General features: G+C 40.9%; 1 protein-coding gene across 1 annotated transcript; it reads right to left on the bottom strand.

The window, feature by feature from the left end:
• Positions 1-23: 23 nt before the first annotated feature.
• Positions 24-27,896, bottom strand: LOC139456294 (telomerase-binding protein EST1A-like). Its single transcript, XM_071237919.1, has 19 exons — positions 27,812-27,896; positions 23,886-26,163; positions 22,394-22,558; positions 21,041-21,224; positions 19,940-20,157; positions 19,414-19,492; positions 18,285-18,395; positions 16,861-17,037; positions 14,844-14,905; positions 12,793-12,938; positions 11,397-11,652; positions 10,529-10,626; positions 8,761-8,864; positions 7,554-7,730; positions 5,717-5,857; positions 5,064-5,214; positions 4,051-4,262; positions 2,939-3,020; positions 24-2,392 (listed from the first exon to the last, which is right to left on the bottom strand). The coding sequence occupies exons 1-19, from the start codon at positions 27,888-27,890 to the stop codon at positions 2,262-2,264; spliced, it is 4,851 nt and encodes a 1,616-aa protein (XP_071094020.1). The 5' UTR covers positions 27,891-27,896; the 3' UTR covers positions 24-2,261.
• Between the last annotated feature and the right edge of the window lie 75 nt (positions 27,897-27,971).

The raw sequence follows: 27,971 nt of genomic DNA, 5'->3' as shown, positions 1-27,971 counted from the left end.
AATATCACAGCAGGGGGGGGGGAGACACCAGAAATGGGCTTCACACATTGTACCCATGTCGGGAATTGAACCCGGGTCTTCGGCGAGACGAGCGAACGCTTTAACCACTAGGCTACCCGACCGCCCCGCTTGTACCAAGAATTTAGATGCCTCATGTAACCTATGGACAGAGGGTTGGTCAGGTTTTCAAGGAGGAATCATACTGGAGCATCAGATGTTATTTTTAGATGAGATTGAGGTAAGTGTATACAGTATATTTCAATCACTGTGGCAAAAATACTTCCCCAGCTAGGGATCTAATTACTGAGTCTGAGAAGACATACCAGGGGAGTACTGTATACATTCAGACCTGTCCAGGGGCATTGACTATGACCGCTAGAGAACATTCTGTACTCTATTGATCGAGTATTTCCCCAGAAATCCTTGACCACTCAACCAACAAACTGAATGAGAGCTTCCACTGAGAAACTGTATTGCCAAATTAGAAAAAATCACAAAAATATATCCATTTTTCTTGATCATAGGGATGGTTACAGGTATGACGGCCCTCGGTAGTGTCTATGTTGACCAAAAGGATAAGAAGGGGAAAGACATATTTGCATAAGGCTTTCATAGGCTGCATGCAAGTATAATTTCAGATTATTTGGGGGGTATATTAACCATGGTTCATCCCATAAATTAGTGAGAGTTGTTTATGCTGATGATGGCAGTATTCCAGCCATATCACTAGGACTAGGCAGCACACATTGTACCCATAAGGCAATGGAACCTGGGTCTTTGGTTTGATATAAGACATAACAATACTTCCCCACCAGCAATTAATAACAGTTACAGTAAAGAGCCATGAGGTGCAACAAATACTCTGAAAGCGGATCGACAACAGCGGACTAGGATTAGTAACTCCACCCCTTTGAACACACATCTCGGAACATACTGTAACATTTGGGTTCTCGCATATATCACCCTTAATTTTGATATTCTCTTAACTTTACATGTCAAATTGTACATTTTATTAAGACTCCCTAAAGCATGTTAAGTAAATGGCCCTGAACACACTTGATGAGATCACAGATGTACCTATCACATTACATAACAGCTTGTTTTTGTAGGCAATGTCTCAGTATTGAGAGGAAACCTAAACTGGGATGCAACCATTTACTAGCCCGAATGAAGACACCCCTACAAAGCCTGAAATATTACTAGATCTACTAGATATCACTGGATAGATCAAACCGACTCAGGCTAACGGACGAGTGCCATGTTGCACCCTGCTAAAGTTACAATTCTGATTACATAGCTTTTGGTATTTTGGATTTTGGATCAAAATAAGAATTATTTGAAAAATTATCACAAAAATTTAGTTCCAGTTTTTTATACAGATTTTGTAATGTTCTTCTCAAACATTGAGGTGAACTGTGTTGAACAGTCTAATTTGTCATGTATTAATAGGAATGTCAATGAAACTATTTGGGTCAATAAGTTAGGGTGACTTGGGTAAACAGCAACATAACAAATGTTTATGCCTTACGAATCACATCAATCCACGTCAGAAGTTGATAATAGACAATGCAAATATGCTCATAAACTACTCTTGAAGTATTAATACAAGCAATATTACATATCATTTGAAAACAACTTAAAACTTTTCATTTCATCCGTTTTACTTGAACTATGACTGATGTTATGTCTGTATTTCAAGATTATGTCGCATTGAGTGTTTAGAGGTAAATGTCGATTACAACCTTGATCAGCATCAAGCTGAATCTATTGGCACAAATCCTCAAACATATAAGCTACAATCCATTTGGAATTCAATCAGCATTGTAAAAAAACATGGTTAACAAATTTCATTATGGTAAACATGCAGGAAACATGTTTTCACTGTGAGGAATTAATCCACATGCTTCGGCAGGTACAAAAATCTAATTTGGCAGACTTCAAACTTGGCAAACTCTTGAACCTAAAGCACAAAGTGAATGGAACTTGTCATGAACGTGAACTAATGTCGGCTAGACCCTGCTTCCACAGAGGGGTTGGATTCTGTACCCACTTTTGACAAGAGGATATCACGCATGTACGCAGCCTTCTGCTAGCTAACGATAACACACAGCGAGGGACGAAGGCACAGACTGGCCATGAAGAGGTCAGGTCAGGTCAGGTCAGGTCAGGTCGGGTCGGGCGACGGGTCGCCATCTTTTCGGGTGATGTGGCTCCCGACATGATGCAGAGATGAGATTTAGACCAGCTAAATCTTCCACTGATCACGTAATGTTACTCCACCTTTTGAAGGATGTCACATCTTTGACAGGGACATTCGATGTATGCGCCTTGAGACACAAGTTCCTGTCATCTGTCAGAAGTACTACATCCCGATACAGTCTGACTGACGCATCTGAAAGAAATGAAAGATTAACATGAGAATCTATCTATCTATCTATCTATCTATCTATCTATCTATCTATGAGTTTGGTATTTCAGTTCTATAATGCCATGCCAGCTTGTTGTGTGAAGAAGGTCCAAGGTGATGCAGATCTGGATGTTTACCAATTTAGTAATTTACGTGATCACCATAATAAAGGATGTGGTGCTGACAAACCTAGATTGGAGTGAGTGAGTATGGTTTTACGCCACTTTTAGCAATATTCCAGCAATATCACGGCGGGGGACACCAGAAATGGGCTTCACACATTGTACCCATGTCGGGAATCGAACCTGGGTCTTTGGCGTGACAAGCGAAAGCTTTAAAACTAGGCTACCTGACTGCCCCCTTTTTCTTTTGGATATGAAAGGAAAATTTGTTCTGCCAGGTCAAGTTTGTTAATGATATTATTGATAATTGGGTTTTTGTGGTCTCTATCATGATCACTTAGCAAAGAAAGAAAACAAACCATAATTTCAATACTGTCATTTATTGAATGAGATACACTATGTGACTTACCTCTACTCTTTGGCATGAAGTCTCTGGCCTTATCTTTACAATAATGAAGACAGCAGGACAAGATCAAGTCATCATTGTTGCCCTGGAAATAACAATGGTTTCAACATCTTGAATGAAGATCAGTCAACAGAACTCCTAATCACCAGATTCATCATTGAAAAATGTTGACATGAGTGACAAAAAGTGAGCATGACTCACTAATACCCACAGCTTTGACTCCAACATACATGGATTTCTAAGTTCAAAACAAAAGAAAAGAAAATCCACATATATAAAACAAACTTTGCACTGTACCTCTCCTATTGGTATAGAAACTGTACCCCCAATTGGAAAAGAATCCTTGAAGTAGTTTTTAAGTTATAGGTTGTACAAATGTTGAGTAAAAAAATAGTAAGCAAAAAAAAAAAGTAAAATAGATGTATTTTTTCAGAAAAAAACCCAAATATTTAAAACAACAGTACCCCCAATTGAAAAAGAATCCATGAAGTAGTTTTCAAGTTATAGCTCGCACAATTGTTAAAGTAAAATATTCAAAGTTAAAAAATGAAGAAAAAAAAGGTGTATGGAAAAAGCAATAGTTATTAAACGTGTTTAGCAAACACTTTTAGGTGAGGTGAGGTGAGATAAAATGGGGTTTAACGTCACGTCCAAGATTATTGCACTTATATAGCGACGTGCATGTACGTGTGTTTGTGTGGCTGCTTGTACTAGTCCGGACTGATGCCAATTTATAGTGCTAGCTCACTGAGATACCATGCTGCAGTTTAACATGAATACCCCAGTCAGACACAATATACTGACTCCGAGCTGACCAGCCCTGGTTTTAGCCTCTTAATGCCGAGCGCCAGACAGGGTAACTAACAAGTACTATCTTTTAACGTCTTTTGGTATGACATGGCCGGGGATCGAACCCCTGACGGGGGACGGGCGGACGCTCTACCATTAGACCACGGAGGCGGTCGCAAACACTTAGGTCAGGGGTATAGAAAGACAGTGGGAAGGAAGTTCTTATGCTATCAGGCATTCCCAGTTGTATAGGAATAGTGTATGTACAGGTAACCATGTACAGGCAACTATCACATAATCCCTTAAAAGAAACAGCCAATACATACTGTCGCATCTGTCTCTTCACTCCTGAATGATATTGTCTCCAATATGGAACCTTTGGAAGTCTGAGCTCGTATATGGGAATTCTTCCTTTCGAATTCCTCCTCAAGGAAAATGATGGCTTGCTGAGACCTTGACTTGACTATCCCAGCATGCTCAGCTGTCTCATACTGGCCTTCACGGCTTCCTTTGGCTAGGCCGTCTAGCTCATTGATGACTTTAAACAAGAAAAACGGAAACATATTATGGATGACCTATTTTACTTCTACTAAATAAATGCTGTCACCTCCCTAAAATACACAAGAGTTTGCCACTAACGTGGCTATATCCCCCGCCCCTGTTGCAGAATTTATGACATGATTAAATCTAAACAAACCCTAACCTTTTTTAACCGAGGTGGAACTTGTCATAGAAATTGTAAAACAAAGAAGAGTTTGGAACCTAAGTCCATCTTGCTGCCATGGAAAAAAAAAAAAAAAATCTAAATTTTTTACATAGCAAAAGGCACCAGTTCAGCATTTACCTGACAGACCTGCAAAGTTTGATGAAAAAATATTGAACAGTTTATGAGTTATGCTCCGGAAACGAAACATGACGGATGGAGCCCGTTTCTATATCCCCGGCCAACTTTGTTGGGTGGGGGATATTAAACCAATAAGCTATTTTGCTTCTATACAATGGCTACACCCTTCTCAAATACATATACAGTAGAACACGGATATAACGAACACAGATAGAGCGAACAAATGAATACAACGAACTGTTAAAAAATCCCTGATTTATCTCCTATACATTATCATAAAAAATTTACGTTCATAACAAACTCTCTACAGTAAACTCACATATATAGCAAACTGATATCTGATCACCGACAAGCACATCTACCACTAATTAGTGACATGTATAGTGAACTGAGAAATCTCCAGTGTCAAGTGTCACTGACAATTGGCTGTATGCAATCAGCAGTGAATCAACACAATCACTGGTGACGATTCAACCTTGTTAAACTTGCACTCACCAACGAGGGGGACAACCAGGGTGTATTTGTGGGAGTTGAGGATTCTTTTCAGTCCTGGCAGATGGTCGATGAAGCAGTTGGTGTCCGGGATGAGGAAGATAGGATGGATTTCAAGTTCAATTCGACGATGACGATTCTCATCAAGTATTGCCTGAAAAGCAGGTGTTAAACACGTTTAATATGTCCATGTATTTAATTATGGTCATAGATTCAAATATGATCAGTGAGTATTTATTAGTGCCACTTGGAGCAGTATGGTGTGTCTGCATAACCTCTGCAGACAAACCAAGGAATAACAAGCATGAAATACTCATATCCCCTGCCAATGGTGCGCCATAAGAGTACATGAGACTACATAAGTTAAGATGTTTTGGTTTGTTTATTGTTTTACGCCGCACTCAGCAATATTCAAGCTATATGACGGTGGTCTGTAAATAATCGAGTCTGGACCAGACAATCCAGTGATTAATATCATGAGCATCGATCCACGCAATTGGGATCGATGACATGTATCAACCAAGTCAGCGAGCCTGACGACCCGATCCTGTTGGTCGCCTTTTACGACAAGCATAGTCGCCTTTAACGGCAAGCCTGGGTTGCTGAAGACCTATTCTACCCCGGATCTTCACGGGTCAGTTAAGATGCATCCCTACCTGGACGTTCTCCTGGTGCCTGGTCTGTTCATCCTTCTTCTTCTGCAGCTCTTGCCTCCGGGCCTTCAGATGGCGGACATGATCCTCCTCACCACTCTCAACATCAGCCTCATCTTCACTCTCAATTATCACATCATCAGACTGAAAAAAATAAACTCTGATAAAACATTTATGAAATATTACTATGATAAAATGTTCAAAGTGAGGCATTGTTTTCGAACTAGTCTTCAGATTAGGTTGCATTTTGTGATGATTTCTTAACTGTGTATTTGAAGGTGATATCTAAAATCTTTTGATTGATTTTTTGTTTATAGAAAGCAAAGACAAACCCCCTTGAAGAGAGCATTGTACCGGGTAGTATTGCATTGTTGTTTTGGGCCACAGTCAGCAATATTCCAACTATGTTCCTGCAGCCTGTACATAATCTAGTCTGCGCAGCATCCCATGTCATCAGGGTACGATGACACACATCAACCCTAGTTAGTCACCTCTTTAGTCGGAGACTTAAGCCACTAGTCCAAAAACATGGTCTTGTAAACTTCTGTTCTGTCTAGACAGCTCAGCTAATAATGGTATATATAACACTAAAATCTGAAAATGATGCTTTGGAGCAAAGTTGGGCTTGAAGACTCAAAAACTTTAGGCACAGACTTTTCTTTCTATAAGCAATAGAGTGCTGTGGACCTATTTAATGAGGTTGCCTATTTTATGAAATGAAAAATATAAATGGATAGAGTCAGAAAGGTTTGGTTTGGTTTGGTTTGGTTGTTGTTTAACACCGCAATATTCCAGCTATATGACGGCAGACTGTAAATAATCAAGTCTGGAACAGACAATCCAGTGATTGACATCATGAGCATCGACCCATGCAATTGGGATATGATGACATGCATCAACCAAGTCAGTGAGCCTGACCACCCGATTCCGTAAGTCGTCTTTTACGGCAAGCATGGGTTGCTGAAGACCTATTCTACCCATGATCTTCACGGGTCAGTCATAATGGACTGAGAACAACAAAGTCTTTAAAATGTGTAAGTTTGGTTTAATGCTGCTTTGAAGAATATTTTAGTTCTATCACAACGTGTCAACTTGATGTGGGAAGAATGCCGGAAGTGATGCAGGACTTAGACATGTACCACTTTGGTTCTATCGCAACCTGTCTACTTGATGTGGGTAGGTGAGTGAGTGTGTGAGTGAATATGGTTTTACGCCGCTTTTAGCAATATTCCAGCAATATCACAGAGGGGGACACCAGAAATAGGCTTCACACATTGTATCCATGTCGGGAATCGAACCCGGGTCTTCGGCGTGACGAGCGAACGCTTTAACCACTGGGCTACCCGACCGTCCCTACTTGATGTGGGAGGAATGCCTGAAGTGATGCAGGACTTGGACATGTACCACTTTGGTGAAACCCATGGGTATGAAGCTGACAGCAAGAAACATCATCAGTGTGAACCTGGGGATTGAACCCACAAGAGGCGAGGTTCAGTACATCGTCGACCTATAACCCCCAGGCATTTCATACACATGATCCATCAATTACTGCCACAAGTGCACTGTCTTATTCAAAGAACAGCTATGTACCACCTTGTCCACAGGAATGCATATTCAAGACACACTCTAGGGAGTTGGATCAAGAAAATAAATGCACTCAACTTGATCTAATCGCAAAATTCTTCAGCTCAGCTTTTACTGATTGATAGATGTAAGTGATACCAAAATCACCAAAATATCATCCATAATTTGTACCGACGCATCTCACATAAACATCGAAAAATATGAAACGCTGGATGGAATGTGAATATGGAGAATGTAAATGGCCCACTACACTTACGTCTGAGGAATTAGTGCCTCTTTTTCTGTCTTTTTCTTCGCTGATTGAGGTAGCCAAGGCAACTGAGAAGTACAGCTTTGTTTCAACATTGTAGGAGAGCATGGGTGGCTCAATACCACATAGGTATTCTCCAAACAGGCGGAGCTTTTCTAGTCTTAGGCAATCCTTGGCAACTTCCTGGAAATATATAATGGTACGGGTAAAAACAAAACCATGTTACCTGTAATACCTGCATTAATTATTGCCATCGGTATCTCAATTACAAAATATTATTTGTCATATTTTCATACTCCTTCAAAATGTTACCTCTCAATTGTTACCTCAGATGTCAGATGAATAGAAGTAGAAATGAGTGGCTTTAGAAGATGGCCAGACTATAATTGTAGACTTAAAGTCAAGTCATTTTTGTTGATATTTAATGGTAAGGTTTTTGGTTTTGGTTTGATTTGTTGTTTAACGCCGCACTCAGCAATATTCCAGCTATATGACTGCGGCCTGTAAATAATCAAGTCTGGACCAGACAATCCAGTGATTAATATCATGATCATCGATCCACGCAATTGGGATCGATGACATGCATCAATCAAGTCAGTGAGCCTGACCACCCGATCCCGTTAGTCGCCTTTTACGACAAGCATAGTCACCTTTTACGGCAAGCATGGGGTGCAGAAGACCTATTCTATCCCGGAATATTCACGGGTCTATGGTAAGGTAACCTGTTGTTTTCAGATGCAAATTTCTCAGTCATATCACACAGCCTGTAAAGTTTTTCAGTCTTGAACAAACAAGCCAATGCTTCATTGTAAGAATAATGTTATTGGGTAAGCTAACAATGAGCCTGGTCACACTGTAACTAACTTCACATCCTGTAGTACTCAATGTTCATATAATATTTGTTATCAACTGTATCAGGGCCTAAGGCCTTATTACCAAAATAGAATGACTGACTGATTGATAATGAGCTAGGTCACTCATCATTGCTCATTGTAAGCACCTGGATGCCATTGTACAAAACAACCTTAGCATTATGACAGTCATAAGTCTATGTAAAGGTATGGGAGTTACGATCACCTTAGCGCTAAGATCGTTTATACAACGGCATCCTTGATCCACAAATTAGTCGGCTTTTAAAGCAACAGGGTGGGTATGGTGTCCTGCACTGACAAACATCATGTTACTTGTACACTATGTCCTACAGGCAGCCTACCTTATCTGTGGTTGCATGTATGTAGCAGCTCTCCACCAGTGAACTCAACATTGGGATGAAGCCAGCCATCATCGCATCCTCACTCAGGACGATGGGTTCACAGCCTGAAGCGATCATCAATACTCATGATAAAGGCACATAAGCCATATATAAGCATTTCATGCTGCTTGTAAAAATCATAAATACTGTGATGAAATAATTTATAATGCGCTAATTTCAACCCCCTACTATAGCGCTGATTTATCTTTCAACATCATTTCAAAAGACAACAAAATGACTACCACAAACCACAGTACTATCATGACTTGAAACTTCAATATATCCTTAATTTACTGACTACTAATACTACTACTACTACCATTATTAGAAATTTTCCCATAAATTGTATATTTATCTATTGATCCTATCTCACACTATGCATTCTTCTTTGATCTTATGTTGGAACGTGACAATGCTGGAGAACTCCCCTACAGGGAGGGACGTGACAGAACCTGCATGCTGAGAGATGAGGTCGAGGATCACAGTAAAATTGTCTCGGATCAGGAGGACTGAACCATGAACATCTTGAGATTTGTGAGACAGTGAAGATGAAAGGGCCTCTGTCACGGACAGGATGGTGGAAATCAAAAGGAGCATTTGTCGAATCGTTGAATCAAGACGCATCAATTCCCCATCATCCACTGTAGAAGCAGTAAAGGAACGCTTGAGTCAGAGTGTGGAGATATCCCCATCAACAGTCGAAGACATAATGTGGGTCGCATCCTCCTCCAATATAAACTGTTGAGACTGGAGATGGAATGACGCGAAGGCCGAATCAAGGTTGGTAGAGACATCAAACAGTACCGGTCGATGAGGAAGAATAATGTGGAAAGAGCTTGCTGAAGGGACTGATCCTCATTCGAAGTGCTGCAACTAAGTTGGAGCTGCTGGCGATCCAATTAAGGACTAAAGCTGGGTCGGCGCCGTCGAGGTTCGATCATGTACGCCTGTAGGAGAGGAGGAACAATCGTCCGAGAGCAAGACAACCTGCGAGTGGGCGGTAGAAGGATCAGCAGTAGACGTAGTAGCAATGGAGGGAGCGATGGAAAGGACCCTGCAACCGATGTCGTTGGCGTAGAAGAAGTCCCTGACTTAGCTGCAACTTCATCCGTTAAAAAACTGTCAGAGACAGTGTCTTCTGCCACGGAGAGCACAGGCAAAGAGGATTCCATAGGAACAGCACGGGAACAGATGTTTTGCTGGTCTTCTTTGTGGAGACAGTAGACTCAACTGTAGGTGATGGCGAAGCCTTGGATTTTCTTTCTTTTCCATCAGGTCCATTTCGCACCGATCACACTTGTGTAAGTAGACAAGAAAGGTGTTTACATTTGGAACAGCGTGCGTCAAGGCTGCACCTGCCGCGACAATCACAGCAATGCACATGTGGATCTGAGGCGGAAATAGTATATCGGAAATCTAGACTGACAAATACGTCTCCACTGTGGCAATGCTTAAGAGAATGATGTGGCAGAGATAGACATGTGACCAGAATGTGTAGGGTCGCTATGCAGGGGACTATGTGCATGACCCAGTTGTTCTGTGCGTGACCATGGTGATGCTGGGATGTGTTCTGGGGAATTGTTTTTAGCAGCTGGAAACTAGGTCAAGCATAGTGTGAGATAGGATAAGTGTAAACCTTTATTAATATCTTATTATCTAAACTTACATTCCTAGAAAATATGTTAAAAGTTGGTCTAGCCAATTCTATCAAACAGTGACCCCGACTTACTTTCCCGCCTGTCTCTGTAGATTTTGACATGTGACGTGTCCAGCCCTGTGAGCACGTTACACAGGTCCGACATCCCCTTCCACACATCAATGTCAAGCCTAGAACAAACCAGAAAAGAGCAAAATCACACAGAAATCTCTCAGTGAATGAGGTTGTCAGATATATCATAGAGATCTGTGGTGTCACTGGGCCCTGGAAGGCAAACCAGTGGGTGATCCCATGACCAACATCATCGCTGTACAAAGCATGAAGCAGTCAGGACTCCATGAGTGAGTGAGCGAGCGAGCGAGTAAGTGAGTGAGTGAGTGAGTGAGTATGGTTTTATGCTGCTTTTAGCAATATTCTAGCAATATCCCGGCGGGGGGACACCAGAAATGGGTTTCACACATTGCACCAATGTCGGGAATCAAATAGGGTCTTCGGCGTGACGAGCGAACACTTTAACCACTAGGCTACCCGACCGCCCCTCAGGACCACATGAAACAAAGCAATCGTATTAGTGCAACAACTGCCAGTCTATATGAAAGCATGGGAGTTACGATCAGTTTCACCCCTGTTTTGTGTTTGTGTGACGTAGGGTCAGCCTTTCAAATGTCAACTGAGCTGCTGATTGTTGATTAGTGACTTGATAAAAGTACTAGAACTGTCCCAAATATCACATTAAAATGATAAAAGAAATTCATTTAAGAAAACTGTCTTCATTGAAACTACAGCTTCTAATTTGAGGGGACTGGTAATTTTTAGAGTTGCCAGTCCACTGGGACTGGCAGTTTCAAAAGCCAGCGATGCTAAACCCCATTTCTCCCATCTCCTAACTGACAGGGCCACTACTGCCATAGCACAAGCTGGTTGCTTGTCTGGGACGTACCCGAGGTCTGGAGGCCGGAGTGATGGAGGGGGGTTCCACAGAGCAGGATGACACATCATCCAGTCAGACCAGGACTTGACACCAGGGACAAGCTGGTGCAGGTCCTCATTTAGCAGCTGGGCGGGGTAGTCTGTGGACCTGAGGTGGGAGGTCAGGAGATCGGAACAGTTCTTGATCAGCAGCCCAAACATGTCCAGACCCAGCTGGACAGCATGTTCCTGAAGCAGTGACCGGCACGTCTCTCCAAGACTTTCATCTGGGAATGGAAGAAGAGTGTCAGCCATATTACATTCTTGGCCAAAACAATTACCAAGTGGTTGAGTATAGGTTAACACTAGGGGTGTCACAATAAATCGAAATATCGATATATTGCTATTGTTAAGCACTTAAAGTCAATAAATCGATTGTTAAATCAGTTTCCGATCAATAGTATCGATTTCAGTTAGGAATATCGATAGTTCTGATTGTATTTTTACCATGGTTTTACAGTTTCAATAAAATACATGCAATGCTGTTCAAATTTGTTCCTTCTTTTGATCAGGAGTGGTAGTAATTTACACATGGTAATGTGGAAGTTTCTTTTTCTTAAATTATTAGGGTAAAGAAAAAACAAATCAGTCATATCTCAAACTTTACTTTTTATTTGTTGTTATGGTTAACACATTCAAAGGAAACTTCAGTTCCAAGGTTTAATTCAACTCTAAAAACCATCTAAAATGATACAGATATTTATCGCAATAGTTGCTTGCAATATCAATAGTTATTGCAATAGTTTCTTTCAATATCGATAGTTATCGCAATAGTGATTTTCAGACCAATAGTCACCCCTAGTTAACACCACAGTCAGCAATAGTACAGAAAACAACAAAAAGATTCTTCCTAAATATTCTAAGTAGAAACAAGTAACCTTTTTGATTGGCTGTTTGTTTGTTTGTTTGTTTGTTTGTTGTTTAACGCCGCACTCAGCAATATTCCAGCTATATGACGGCGGTCTGTAAAATAATCAAGTCTGGACCAGACAATCCAGTGATTGACATCATGAGCATCGATCTACGCAATTGGGATCGATGTCCTGTATCAACCAAGTCAGCGAGCCTGACCACCCGATCTCATTAGTCTTTTAGTCTTTCGCCTTTTACGACAAGCATAGTTGCCTTTTTACGGCACGTAGAATAGGTTGCTGAAGACCTATTCTAAGCCGGAATCTTCACGGGTCCTTTTTTTTTATTGGCAACTTATTTTGTGTGTACATAGCAATTACAATTTCAAATAACATTATACAGTAGTGAGTGAATAATATCATAGTTTGATGTCATATTTGCTTTAATAAATTTAAGAGCTGTCCCAAACACACATAATTCATCTTCAATATCCCACCAACTGCAGTTCAGCCTACCCTTAAGAGCTGTGTTTTCCACAGCAAACATATTGATGGCCATCAGCTGTATCAGCCTGTTGCTGCTGATGACAACCGGGGAGTTCTGCAGGAGAGCTTCAAACTCTCGCAACATCAGGCAGCTGCCTTCCGGGAATGTCTCCATACTGTAAACACAACCAGTGCTTATTTCATATGGATAGTCAGTGTCAGTGAGTTTGATTTTACGCCGCTTTTAGCAATATTCCAGCAACATCACGGCGGGGGACACCAGAAATGGGCTTCACACATTGTACCAATGTTGGGAATCGAACCCGGGTCTGCGGCGTGACGAGCGAACGCTTTAACCACTAGGCTACCCGACTGCCCCTCATTTGGATAGATTTGAGATTAGAATGTAATTAATGTACAAACAGTTTTCAGTCATCATGAATACTTCACAGGTTTGCATACACAATGTTACTCCAAAAAGTTTGAATATTTGCAGTTGCCATTTTAACCAAAGACACAAACAATGGCCTAACCCAGCTTGAGTGAGTGAGTGAGTGAGTATGGTTTTACGCCGCTTGTAACAATATTCCAGCAATATCAGGGCGGGGGACACCAAAAATGGGCTTCACACATTGTACCCATGTCGGGAATCGAACCCGGGTCTTCGGCGTGACGAGTGAACGCTTTAACCACTAGGCTACCCGACCGCCCCTCAGTGAGTGAAAGAATGTGTTTACAGAAACAGCAATACTATGCCATGGCTCATGAAGTAACAGAGCATGGATGATATAAAATGGTGGTTGATCGTGTGAGCAATGAGCAAAACCTTTACAAGTAAACAAATAATAAAAGGTGGAGCGTAGAATAATGAGCAGTTGGAAGAAAGAAACAGCATTTAGCAATTTCCAATGTGCATTAATCACGGTGAAGTTAAATGAGGGTAGAATATAGTAATGCTTGTTTGTTTGTTGTTTCGCATCACACTCAGCAATCTTCCAGTTATATGACGTCAGTCTTTAAATAATCAAGTCTGAAGCAGACAATCCGGTCACTGACGTCATCAGCATCGATGATACAATGACATGCAATCAACCAAGTCATAGAGTCTGACCACCTGATCCATTTACCGGTAGTCACTTCTTATGACAAGCATAGCTTCCTGGGTACCTACCTATATGATATATTCTTACCCGGAAATCCCCTTGGATAATGTAGCAATGTCATTTTTAAAAAAAAGGTGTAGTACAAAACACGATCACTTTTTTCATGAGTAAAATGGGAATTCATTCATTTGTTGTTTGAAGTGAAGTGAACTTGGGTTTAATGACGCGTTCAAGATTATTGTACTTATACAGATTTTCTAGTGTTAGCCTACTGAGATACCAAGTTGCAGTTTAACATGTATACCCAACTCATACACAGTATACTGTCTCCAAGCCGATCAGTCCTTGTTTTAGCCCTGTAATGCTGAGGACCAGGCAGGGTAAAAACAAGTACCATCTTTAAACATCTTTAGGTATGACGCAGCCAGGGATTGAAACCCGACCTCCTGCTCTCGGGGCAGACGCTCTACCACTAGGTTGAGTGAGTGAGTGAGTGAGTGAGTGAGTGAGTGAGTGAGTGAGTGAGTGAGTGAGTGAGTGAGTGAGTGAGTGAGTTGGGTTTAACGCCGCTTTTAACATTATTCCAGTTATATCACGGCGTGTCAGCTTAATGTGGGAGGAAAGCCCGAAGTGATGCAGGTCTCAGACGTTTACCACTTTGGTGAAACCCATTAGCACGGGCATGGTGCTGACAACCTAGAAACATAATTGGGGCGAACCGGGATTCGAACCCACAATCATAGGTTTCTGGCACGCCCAAGGGACGTAACTCTGCACAGCAAATCGCGGCGCCTTAGACGAATGGGCCACCCGTGCCCCCTCTACCACTAGACCCCAGAGGTGGTCTCTGTTGTATGAATTTGAATATATATGACCTGAACCTCTTGACAGCATCTTTGCAGTATGTATAATTTAGATTACACCACTAAATCACATTGTCAGTTGCAAATCCTTTATGAGGTTCCCAGAAGAACTTACCCTATCTTAGTGAAGAGTTTCCCATGAACATTAAGGAAATTAAGCACAAACCGCTTGTTGAGCTGAAAAATAAAATGAGATATAATTGAAAACACTTCTCAGGTAAAAAGTTGGTGGGAAGTTTTTCAATTTCTTATTCATCATCAAAAGGAGAAAGAGCAGGTATGTTTTTCAATATATATTTTGTCACAGCCCATCTTAGAAGTGTTCATATGTGAGATTTTTATACAGGTGGGCATGTATAGTTAATGCAAACAACTAAAACAGCAAACTATGACATGTAGAAAGTGTTAGCATGACCCATCACAAGCTTTTCCTGAATGCATACAGATACATGCATCAGGAACCATTTTGATTCTAGCATATGAAGTGACACTTGACCTTACACATGTTCAATGCAGTAAAACTTTGAAACTGAAAAGTCTTTGTCTCAATAATAAAGTTATAAGCACTTCTGTTTCAATAACCTTGCCCTGCAATCTCAACCATGAAGTTTCCAATTTCCAATCAAAAATGCTAAAGAATATTGTGTATACACAAGTTTTTTGGGACATCTATTTCCCACTGAGTTACCTTGACCTTCAATCACACGCAAGAGCAAAACTTGTGGCAAACTACAAATAAGAGTGAGTGAGTGAATATGGTTTTACGCCGCTTTTAGCAATAGTCCACCAATATCACGGTGGGGACAGCAGAAATGGGCTTCACACGTACCCATGTCGGGAATTGAACCCGGGTCTTCGGCGTGACGAGCAAACGCTTTAACCACCATGCTACCCGACCGCCCCACTACAAACATACTAACAATGAGTGTATGACCTTCAAAGTGACCTTGACATTGGACACAAGCATGACATATAATACGTGTTGAGTTATCTGATTGCAAAAACCTTTGACATTCCATGAATTAATCTGACATTTCATGAATTATGAACCATGCTCCATAATATGACCTCTAATCACCCTGTCTAAGAGATCATGTGTAAGTTTTGTATAACTGCAATCATCAATACTCAAGCTATTTTTGCTTTCCGAATAAAATTATTGACATGTCATTACAGGATTGAATGACCAATAAACTGACCTTGACATTTTGCACAACCATGACATATGTCAGGCACTGAATTAATTATGGAGAGTCAATCTGAACAATGTTTCATATTTTGACCTCCATAGACCTTGACCCCACAATCAAACCCAGCCTTGGAGATCATGTATAATAAGTTTTATACAAATCCATTCATAAACACTTACAAGTTTTCATGTGCATATTTTCTTTATGGAAAGTTCATACTAAGAGACCTTAACCTTCAAGGTAATCCAATCGCATGGCAGAAAAATTACCCAGGTGTATACAGGAAATATAAATTAGCACATGGCTGAGAAAACCAAATGGAGCTGAAATTGGAGCAGACACATTACGCAGCCTCTCTTACCAATCTCATTAAAATCAGATCTTAATTCTCGCTACTGCTAAACAAAGATCTGAGGACATCCCATTACGGGTCACGTCAGACCGACCTTGTGCGAACTTTGACCGACCAATGGAATGACCAATCAGAAGGCAGCTTTCTTGTGCTTTACGGCACTAATTTCAAATTTGGCGACTACGCTTCAAAAACATATTTTGACAAATTCTCGATTACAAATTTGAAACCTGAACAAAAGAACATTCTGTAATGGCTGATAGATGGTCTAGATTGTATGGATACAGTCGTTAAACCCGTAACTATCGTTCGGAGTTAAAGTTTTCGAGGCTGCATGATCAGCAATCACATTCCGACTGTCACTTTCATAATCTGTAAGCGATGTTCTGATTGGTCGGATGAAAGGTCGTTCTGACGTGACCCCTGATGGGATGTCCTCAGATCTTTGTTTAGCGGTAGCGAGAACTGAGGTCTGATTTTAATGAGATTGCCCCACTTACAGGGAGCTTAATTATTATCAATGACTGATCGATTGGAACAAACCCACCATGACCAAACATCAATGACAAATCGCAACCCTGATATTTTACCTCTATAGCAGAAAGATTAGTGAGGTCTTCTTCATGCGTCTCATCAACCTTATCCTCCACACTCTTGCCATCATGAGACACCCAGATCTCAACCCGGGGGCCGTCTTGCTGTCGCCTCTGTTTCAACTTCTTCAGTTTTTCCTTGTCGGCCAATCTCTTCTGTTCTGTAGCTTCAGCCTGTCACAATAACACATAAACAGTCTCTTACACCGGCTTTATCTATCAGGGATTAGAATAACCATGAAACCTGTATATTTATAAAATATGGTTTAGAGACATTGCGTGGCATTTGATTAGCTAACCAAGCAATTTATTTGCAGTTAGGTTTCCATAAAATAAATAAAATAATCACAACCCCACAACCGGCTGCTGTTTCATGATTGGCTGATAATAGAGTTGGCAAGGCTTGTGTTGCTGAAAAAGGTCACTGATTTCGTAATGCTGTCTTTGTTGTTTGTGTCAGTGATTAAATAAGCAGTCAGTGAAGTTACGATTTATGAGTTATAAGAATTGACAATATCAATATGTTTTTGAATTTATAGAGGAATACATTGAAAACATAGTGTATACACTTTCAGGAAATCTGCTTTTAATGTATACACCTTCATAAATGCAAAACATATATAGTATATCTCTATGCGTCCCGAATAAGTTTGATTCATCTCTTTAAAAAAATATAAAGTTGTGATTCTTTTTATGTCACGATTGCTGTAACTAGAAATTACACATCGTCAATACTTTACCAGTTTGTATGTACAACGTATCTCCATCACCCCTGAGTACATACAACCAAGTTGTATTTATAAGTCAGCTAATGGAAGGAAAGACTAAAAAGACTTATACTCCATGCATGAACTTTGTTCTGCCTCATATTGAAGCTTTTAGCAATATTCCAGCAATATCACGGCGGGGGACACCAGAAATGGGCTTCACACATTGTACCCATGTCGGGAATCGAACCTGGGTCTTCGGGGGTGATGAGTGAACGCTTTAACCACAAGGCTACCCGATCGCCCCTATTGAACCAATGAGGAGAGCAGAGAGACACTATGCTATAGCACAGGCTGCATGAGAAATACTGCTATTGTATGATGTAACCAGAGCACTTTCCGTGGATACAGGTCCTGTCATGATCAGTTGGTTAAAAATTGCAACTATTCTGCAAAATGGTCTTATTTAGTCACGGAGAAACATCGTTTAAAAGAAACCTATGAAGTTTTGACAATAGAAGTGACAAAATGGGATGACATTTTGAAATTAATTAATCATTTCCCTTTGATGATAGAATATGTTTCCTAACAAGACATGTTTCATTTTGATGCATGGAAACCATAACACACTCTTAATCTGAAATACAAAGTTTATCAACTAATTGACACTCAACAAACTGTGCCCCTGAAATAACACAACGCAACAGGCATCACCTTTTTCCTGACATCTTCAAAGACTGACATGAGACTCTCCCTCGCTGTGAGGAAGGGGTTGCTGGCGGCCAGACTCCTCATGTAGTAGTACACAGCATCAAGCTTCCTCCTCTGAAAAACATACAGGAAATATAAGTCTAAGTCAGAGTAACACTTTACTTTGTTCAGCTACAAATCCTACACAGTTTTAACCTTTTGGGCTATGTGGTTTCTTGGCAATCATATAAATCTGGGCCCACTTGCACAAAGCGATCTTAGCGCTAAGATGATCTTAACTACCATACTTTAACATAGGCTTAAGGTAGTCTTAACGTTAAGATCGTTTTGTGCAAGTGGGCCCAGATCTATTACTCGGATATGATACTTTCTGCATGAAGTTCTGACGACACCTCCATAGGTCGCGTCAGATTAATCCTGAGCGAACTTTGACTGGCCATGAATGAAGGATGCGGGGGTTATTAAGCCAATCAGATGTCAGCTTTCAAAAACAATTCAACTTCATGTTTTCACATCATGATTCTGAAATTCTGATTTGCACAAATGAAAACCCACACGAATAACAAAAATCCTTGATTGGAGAAGACACTGATTGGCCAATTGGAATGTTCAGGAGACCTCCTTTGGAGGTGCCCTTAGATTTTCATACAGAGAGGTATTGTTGTTGGAATAAATGATCTGATTTCAATGAGATTGGTTTCTGGGTTCCTAAAAATATAAATTCAATCATCTTTTGAAATAAAACATTTAAAAAATATGAGGATGTTTATAACTTATGGAAAGTCAAATGAACCCCACTCTGTGCATGAATTCTGTATAAACCCTACCACTGCCTGACATTCAATCAAATCAAAGAGCAGGCAGCCACAAGGCAACACCAATTCGCTCATCACGCTGAAGACCCGGGTTCGATTCCCGACATGGGTACAATGTGTGAAGCCCATTTCTTGTGTCTTTGGTTAAAATGGCGACTGCACATATTCAAACTTTTTGGAGTAACATTGTGTATACAAACCTGTGAAGTATTCAAGATGAATGAAAACTGTTTGTACATTAATTACATTCTAATCTCAAATCTATCCATACAAAATAAGCAGCTGAAAGCACCGACAGAGAGTCACTGCACCCTTACCGTATACATGGCTAGAATTGCAAGTTGATTATAAGGTCTTCCATTTTTAGGAGCAATCTGTTGTGCTTTCATGTACCAACTGAAAAATAAGAAAAGAACACAGATGTAGATATTTGTCCCTCATTATATTATATGTGAAATAAATCCATCCATCAAAACAACTTAAAGTGAAAGAACAAACTAACAATGAAAAAATATCTTATTTTTCAATTTTAGCTAAAATATATACAAAAAGAAGTCAATGACTCCTGAAAATGTGTTTTTCACTTTTGGTAAACCCAATGCTTGTCGTAAGAGACAGGTAACAGGATTGGGTGGTCAGGCTCGCTGACTTGATTGATGCATGTCAAAGCATCCTAAACATGCAGATTATTATGCCAATCACTGAATCGTCTGGTCCAGGTTTGATTATTCACAGACCGACATGATATAGCTGGAATATTGATGATGCCAGTGATACTGCAGTTCCATTTTGAAAGTACTAAAAGACTGGTTGACATTACTGAGTACAATAAGAATGACTCACTTTCGAGCTCTCCCGTAGTTTGTGGTTTCATTAGCCTGTTCCCGATATCGGGCAATGTCTCCCAGGAAGATGTAGGTCCTCTGGACGCTGAGGAGGGCCAGTTTGACCGATCGACTGATGTTGTCGCCAGGAGGGTTGTTCACGTCCAAGAACACATCAATGTTGAAACTGTATGTAGACTGCAGCTTCTGAAGAAGGTTCTGGAAAAACTCGGTACCCTGTGGAACAAAATATCAATGATAATATAAGGGAGACAGATGTATCAGTGAGACAGATCTTGTAAGATTAATGGATGAAGCATTCTGAAGTCAAGTTGACATGCTCAAGTAGGATATTTCAAGTTAAAAAATAAGGCAGGAAAACAAGCCCTAAGAAAGCTTCATGGAACAAGCCCTGGCTGAGCTAGTATGTCATCATACCCTACTGTCATGGATTAATACTTTAACTTGCATCAACAGATTTCAATGCTGCTACAGATGAGGCCTTATCCTCCTAATGACTAACAAGAGTCATCAGAAAGATGACATATCTCCCCGGCAGCTGTCTGTAAAGTAACCACTAGTAAATGTGCAATTCTCTATGTAATGAGTCAACAGTTGAATGTTCTTTAAGAAGCATACATTGTTTACCCACTGAATGGTTTTCGAATTCTGGCCCGGAAATGAACCCGTTCCCCAATGGAGTCTAAGTCCAACTTCTTTCCATAAAAATTGTAAAAAATAAAAATTCGTAAATCTATTTTTATCAAAAGGCACCACTTCAGTATGTGCCTGATAGATTTGCCAAGTTTCGATCAAATACACTGAATGGTTTTCGAATTCTGCCCCGGAAACAAACCCCATCCCCAATTGAGTCTATGTCCAACTTCATTCTATAAAAATTTAAAAAAAATAAAAATTAGAAAAATCCCAAAATATCCAAAGGCACCACTTCAGTATGTCCTTGATAGATTTGCCAAGTTTCGATCAAATACACTGAATGGTTTTGGAATTCTGCCCCGGAAAAGGAAATGATTACGGACGGACAGACAGACTGGCTGATCGCTATATCCCCCCGCATTATATGCAAAAACATTGCCTATCAGCATCAAACATGTCTTACTTCATTGAGGACAGTATGGAGTTTGTCCTTGAAGTCCCCCTCTTCATCCTCCCCCAGGTGACGCCGGAACACCTCGATCACCTGGTAGTACACAGACTTCCACAGCAGCTGCTCTACACCATGCTTGTTGGAGACATCCGCATCCAGGAAAATAACCTGCTCGTAACGACTACGTAGTTCATCCCTGAAACATTGTAATCCCACAATGTCAGATGCAGTAATGAAGTTAAATTATCACATATGCAAAGTTCAACTATGTTTCTTAATGCTTTTTTTTTGTTAAACTTGGGTACTATATGCAGTTACACAGTCTTAGAATTTTTGTAAATTATACATTAAGTTGTATATCAATATACATAGCCTATCTCACACTATGCATTTCTTCCTTCTTCTTTCTATCCTTATGTGGAAACGTGCTTGAACAAAGTTTCCAGCTTCTAAAAACATTTCACCCGAACACATCCTATCATTACCATTGTATAACTGGCTCATGCACTGTAATCCTGTGCGTGTGAGTGGGTAAAACAACACAACAGGCGATAAGACCCTTTCAAGCTAGTCGGATGAAACATCATGAAATTGGGTATAACATGTGTTACAGAAACGTCTGCGTAACTTTGAATAGAGATCTATTTAGCGTACAACTTATAACCAATCCGGAAAGGGACTCCAGGCAATCAGTTCGATGGATGGCTGCGGAATTGAGTGAATGAGTGAGTGAGTTGGGTTTAACCGCTTTTAACAATATACCAGTTATATCACGGCATGTCAGCTTAATGTGGGAGGAAAGCCCGAAGTGATGCAGGTCTCAGATGTTTACCACTTCGGTGAAACCCACGAGCACAGGTATGGTGCTGACAAACCTAGAAACATAATCGTCAGGATTCGAACCCACAATTGTAGGTTTCTTGAATGTTAAAGGGACGCAACTCTGCACAGCGAATCGCGGCACCTTAGACGACTGGGCCACCCATGCCCCGCCGCGGAATTGAGGCATGCTAAGACTGGATCGACAACATCCACAATGGCAGATAGGGTGCAGTTGCCATGGTAGAGGGGACAGCTCTAGTCTCATGTAGATTGGATGACACAGGAGGAAGCAATCCAGCGAAGAATTAGGCCTTAAGGATAGTCCAGCGGAGCCATTAAGGATACTCTGGTAAGGAAGGCTTTCGTGTAGGTTGCCGTGGAATGTGTGATGAGTCATTAAAAGTCTAATCATTGGTGTAAAAATACTCAATAACCTGGACCCAAGGGAGTAAAAACATACCAAAAACTGAAAAGAAAACTATCAAAACACAATGTGAATGATAATTTGTGAGTAAATACGGGGAGATTCTCTGTTATCTGTACCTGAGTTTGGTGATTCTCCTCCACCCATCATCACCCGAGATTCTGCGAGACAGGAGGTTGTTGAGTTGATTGTCCAGTGGCTGGGTATCACGGAGTAGCTGCTCGGACATGGCTCGACATTGGGACTTCGACCGGCCTCCAATTACCTGGTCAGGATCGTAGCCACTGGAGGTAACATTTTGAGACACACATCATATTTAATGTCATATAACCATAACATATAACATTTGGGTGAAATTCACAAGAATTAATTCCCTGCTGTTATGTATCTGTATCATGTATAGGAAATGTCACAATATTTACTCTTTTCTTGTCTGAGACTAGTAATATGCAGGAAGAACTAGTGACACTTCCTTGTGAACTACCTCTTTTACCATTAGGTAGAGTGAGTGAGTGAGTGAGTGAGTGAGTTGGGTTTTACGCCGCTTTTAACAGTATTCCAGTTATATCACGGCATGTCAGCTTAATGTGGGAGGAAAGCCCGAAGTGATGCAGGTCTCAGACGTTTACCACTTGGGTGAAACCCACGAGCACGGGAATGGTGCTGACAAACCTAGAAACATAATTAGGGCGAACCGGGATTCGAACCCACAATCATAGGTTTCTGGTATGCCCAAGGGACGCAACTCTGCACAATCGCAGGACCTCAGATGACTGGGCCACCCCCACACACAATAAGGTAGAGGGCAAGTCTGTAACAGATCATCTTTGTGGACTAGTAAAATACTAAAAATCTAAATGTTTAAGGAATATATTAAAGGATAATTGCCTTTTCTTCCTATATCATTTGTTTCAATCGAGTGTGCGTCAAGCATATATCTTCAGATAAACATAGCATTCCTTCACTAATTACATAATGAAAGATCATGCTAATGCCACATTAACTAAGTTGCTTATACCTTCTATATGGTTACAGAACTTAATTAAACTCTAGGTCAAGTTCTAAAGCAAGGCAAAACAGTTACTGTGCATAAATATAGTCTGGCCTATAGTCCCGAATGTCTCCCACTAATTCTAGCCAGACCAGATGACTTTTGACCTACTTAATATAAACCATTTTGAATAGTTTTTACTCTGAATCATCTTTCATCAATACTTGTTTAATTTATGGTCTGGACAAAGTGTTACAGAGGGTTCTGGACAGACACTGGATGCTATACCATGGAATAGATTCTACCTGTCCCCAATCAGTTCAATTAACATTCATCACTATCGTAATTTGTGTACATGTGTGTATAGAGGATTTGAAGGTGTTACACTTCTAATTTTAATTCATAAAATTTTCATGTATAGATTGTAGTTTGTTTCTTGCTTAATGCCACAGTCTGCAATATTTCAGCAATATCACGACAGGCTGTAAATAATCAAGTCTGGACCAGACAAACCATTGATTGATATGACAAATATAAGCAACGTCCCACACCGTTGTGGTATGATCATCAAGGCAGCTCTTACAAGCTTCCTCAGATGGGTTCTAGCATAGACTACCCACCCATGATAATAGGGGTCTCTAGTGTAGGTGTCATCAGTGTAGAGGCCACACTCTTTGAATGGAAACTGAGGGTAACCAAACATAGCTGCCGGGTGTGGTGGCATGCCGCCATATGCTGGGCCAGGGTACGGCATCTCTGGGTAAGTGAATCCCTGACGGTAGTCTTGATAGTACTGTTGAGGGTGGGGCTGGGGTGGTTGTGGGGGTGGATGCTGCTGAGGCATAGTAGTTGGTGGGGTGCTGCGATTTGATTCCTGTGGTGATGAAGCCATCTCACGTTTATCCGGACCTTTGATTTTTGAGTTGGTGATTACAATTGGCTTGTTTGGATTCCTTGGATCAAAAAGCATTTTCCTGCTTTGATCCTGAGTCTGGTCTCTGTTCTTCATATGATGACTTGCCATCATGCCAGCATCTGTTTGCTCTTCCTGATAATGTTCTTGCTGCTTGGCCTGATGCCCTGGGAGATGGAGCAGTCCACCAGAATGTGCATGTTGAGAACTGGACATGTCGGACTCGGATCGAGTCTGCTCACCAGACACTTTAACTTGTCTCTGATTCCTATCCAAAGTAACCTTGATATTAACATTGTCTCTGGGAGATTCACCATAGCTGTCATGCCTGCCCCGCCTAAATCCCTCCCGCTTTGACCCAATGTCAAGCTCATGTGAATTATGCCTCCTTTCATAGAAATCTCTCCTCCCCCCTTCCTTCGAGCTGCCGCCATGACTGTCATGCCTCCTTCTCCTGCTTCCATCGGTCCCAACATCACTAAAATTATCCATCTTATCCTTCTTCCCTCTTGATCCAGCTGATGAATGCCGTTTTTTATGACGCCGTGCTGGTCTGATCCGTGGCGCCCAGGGATCTTCATCCTGATAATTACTGTGAACACTTGACTCTCGACTCTCCGTTCCTGAAGGCCTACGTCTCCTCTCCTTCCTGCGGCCACGGAATTCCTGAGATCGTATCATGTCCTTTGCAATGGATGCTTTTTCAGGATGGGCTTTTTCATATTTGGGTTTGGGTTCTGGAGGTGCTGCCTGATCCATATCTCCTGGGTAACCCGCGACACAACTCTCGAGGTAGTCATTGAGTCTCTGGGCTTCATCCTGCACCTGCCTGGCCAACTCCTGCTCCATCTCCTGCACCCAGTCCAGTGGTTTCGGCTCCTGTTGGAACTCCTCCTCCAGACTTACATCACTGCTGGCACTCACGTCACTACTGAAGCTGCCAGTTCTCTGCCTGCGCATTGCCGAGAACGAGTGACGTTTGCCTCCCCTCTTCCCCCCACCCCGAGATCGCGATGTTCTGGATTTGTACACATTTTCCTTCATTTCACTGTCATTTGTGTCAGGATAGTTTTCATTTTCAGACTGAGTATCTGCAAGTGAGTTCTGCCTGGATAGAGACAACCTTGACGGTTTGTTAAGTCTTCGTGAAAGCTCTGGCGAGTCTAAAGTTTCAGAATTAGCTCGAGCAGCTCTCAGAGTGCTCAGAAGTTCTTGTCTCTCTTTAGCCCGTTCTCTCGCAATGTTATCTTTATAACTTTCTTTCACATTCTCCTTCCCAGATTCTCTAGACATTTCAACGGGTTTATCTTCCTCACCTGGCTCATTAACAACAGTCACTTGCATGTTGCGTAAACCAAAACGAAGGTCTACTTTCCTTTGGGAGGGAGACCTGGGACTAGGGGGTAATGGGGAGGTGGGACTAGTAACATCTGATCCTCTTCTGTGACTCTGATAACCTCTTTCTGAGCTTCTACCTAGGGTGGAATATGGACTTTCTGATTCATACTCAGGCTGTGAAACCGAATCAGGACTATTGCAACCATCTCCCCTTCTAGTGTCCTGTTCCATCAAACGTCCCTTTGGAACGTATATCTGAATATCAGGTCTTTTCCCTCTTCTGCGATTATCCATCCTTTTATAGGACTTCTTAGGAGTTCGCTTTTGAGAACCACCTTCACCTACTTCTGTCCCATTTTGATTGGATGCTTCTGCATCTGCATGACCTCCAGGTGTGACCCCATTGACCTCAGGTTCAACACTGCTCTCCTTGCTGCCTCTACCACTTTCCTCTGTGTCCTGCTGCTCTAAATCTAAATCCCAGTTCTCTCCATCGGAGACACTGTTTTTTCTTTCCTGGTTGGCAAGTTCTTTGGATATTTTTGTTTTACTCAACCGAGAGACACCTGGCTGATATAATTGTATTGGAGGGCGTCGTCGAGCTTGAGCTTTTTTCTGAATATCTGAAGACTTCTCGGGTTGCTCTCCTGCAATAGAGATAAACAAACAATTTCACTAATGTTGATATTTTATTTTATTCATACTAACCTGATAACATTTTGAAAACATGACAAGAACTAATTTACATCTTGAAGAAACTGCAATTCTTGGGACAGTGAAAATAGACAATAAACAACATTGCGCTTTTCAAATTATACATATCGTCATCATGCAGAAAATTTTACCTAAAGGACAAGTTGAATTGAAATTAGCAACTGTTTCCTGCCATCAAAAAAGGGAAACTATTTGCAAACAGTTTTCTGCATATAATGTATTTACTATGTATGTGTTGTGACCATAGGAACATCCAACAAAATACGAAGTTGTCAATAATGTGAAGAGAAAGTTGTTTTCATTCAGGTGTACAACAAATTGCGGATGAAAGAACACACGCAAAAAATTGTAGTATGTATTACAATACCTTAATCTTTATTCAATACAAAATTAAAGGCCAATTCCCATCACTAATCAGTAATCAGGATCACGCTCTTTTTGCCTGTGTCCGACAGAAATTGCAGAAATCTTGCATTAATTTGAACTTTGAAGTCAGTAGCTGTTCACCAGTAAAGATGTAATATAAACTGTGGGTAGGCTTGGGCAAGTTGGAAGTCCTTGTAAGTTTGATTCAATCAAGGGTCATCATACCCGACTAGGCCATAGCTCATTTTGTACTAGCTGTTTTTGCACTAGTCTCAGACTAACAGACTCGCAGCTGTGTCTAACCCTGTTCAAATTTAATCACACTATTCACTTGTTTGCCACCTCAAATTGATGTTTACAAATCAATAGCTAATGATTACCCTAATGACATAGAAACAAATCTCAAATCTCAAATCTTTGTGTCATATACACATAAATATTAAAAATGGAGGCTACACTGCACGTCCAATGGCATGTACCCAATCGCTAGCACACAAAGTCAGCTATCTAACCCACTCAGCCAGCGAGACTTCCACAAAATGAAAGTCTGACAGCTAGTAGTCTGGATGTTGTACTTTGTGTACCCCTCTGATAAGTGTATATTGCCTGAGTGGGTTAGACCACTGACTTTGTGTGCTGGTGATATGGTGCCAGGATGGGACTCAATCAAAAAATGTACTAGAATCTGTACTTTACCAAGGAAGTGTTATTATAATTAATGTGTTCGTTTGTTCTTTGATAACTTGAAAGTGACATTAATTAGCTTATAAAATGACATCACATTAAACGATCTGGATAAATATCATTGGGATTTTTATTTCCTGATTGAACACGAACATTTACATTCCCATAAACAGGATACTGGATCAGAGAAGGGAAAGACAGGAATAGAAATGTGATCAATGCACCAGACTACTGGTGGTTCTAAAGTTTCTCAGGTGTATATATTTACAGTCAACTGAATCTGAAAGCATTTAACTAATCAATATTAATCTCTATCAATGTGTTACAAATGCTTGCAAAACTGTTGAGAATATTGGACATACAAGTACTGTCTAATCAATACCAACAAGGAATCAAAATTAGGAATTTTGATGAACTTCTAACTGTAAGTGTCAAATTTCGTGTCCGCTTTCTCGTCGTACCCATAAAAGTAAAAGTATTGTAACCATAACTTGGTTCGGGGTACTCGTAAACAAATACACATAATCTCACCTTTGGGTGAATTTTGAACGATTTCGTGTAATTCTTTGAATGTTATCCTTACAACTTCGTTTTTAGACGCCATTTTCATTTTGAACACATTTCTCTGGCACGAAAGAACGTGTTAGGGGAGGCAACTCTAAACAAATACCGTTATTTCGTGTGTTGATGG

Source organism: Haliotis cracherodii, unplaced genomic scaffold (assembly GCF_022045235.1).
Source record: "Haliotis cracherodii isolate W230 unplaced genomic scaffold, xgHalCrac1.p SCAF_11, whole genome shotgun sequence".
Lineage (NCBI taxonomy): Eukaryota > Metazoa > Mollusca > Gastropoda > Lepetellida > Haliotidae > Haliotis > Haliotis cracherodii.
This window is presented reverse-complemented; position numbering and strand designations above follow the sequence as displayed.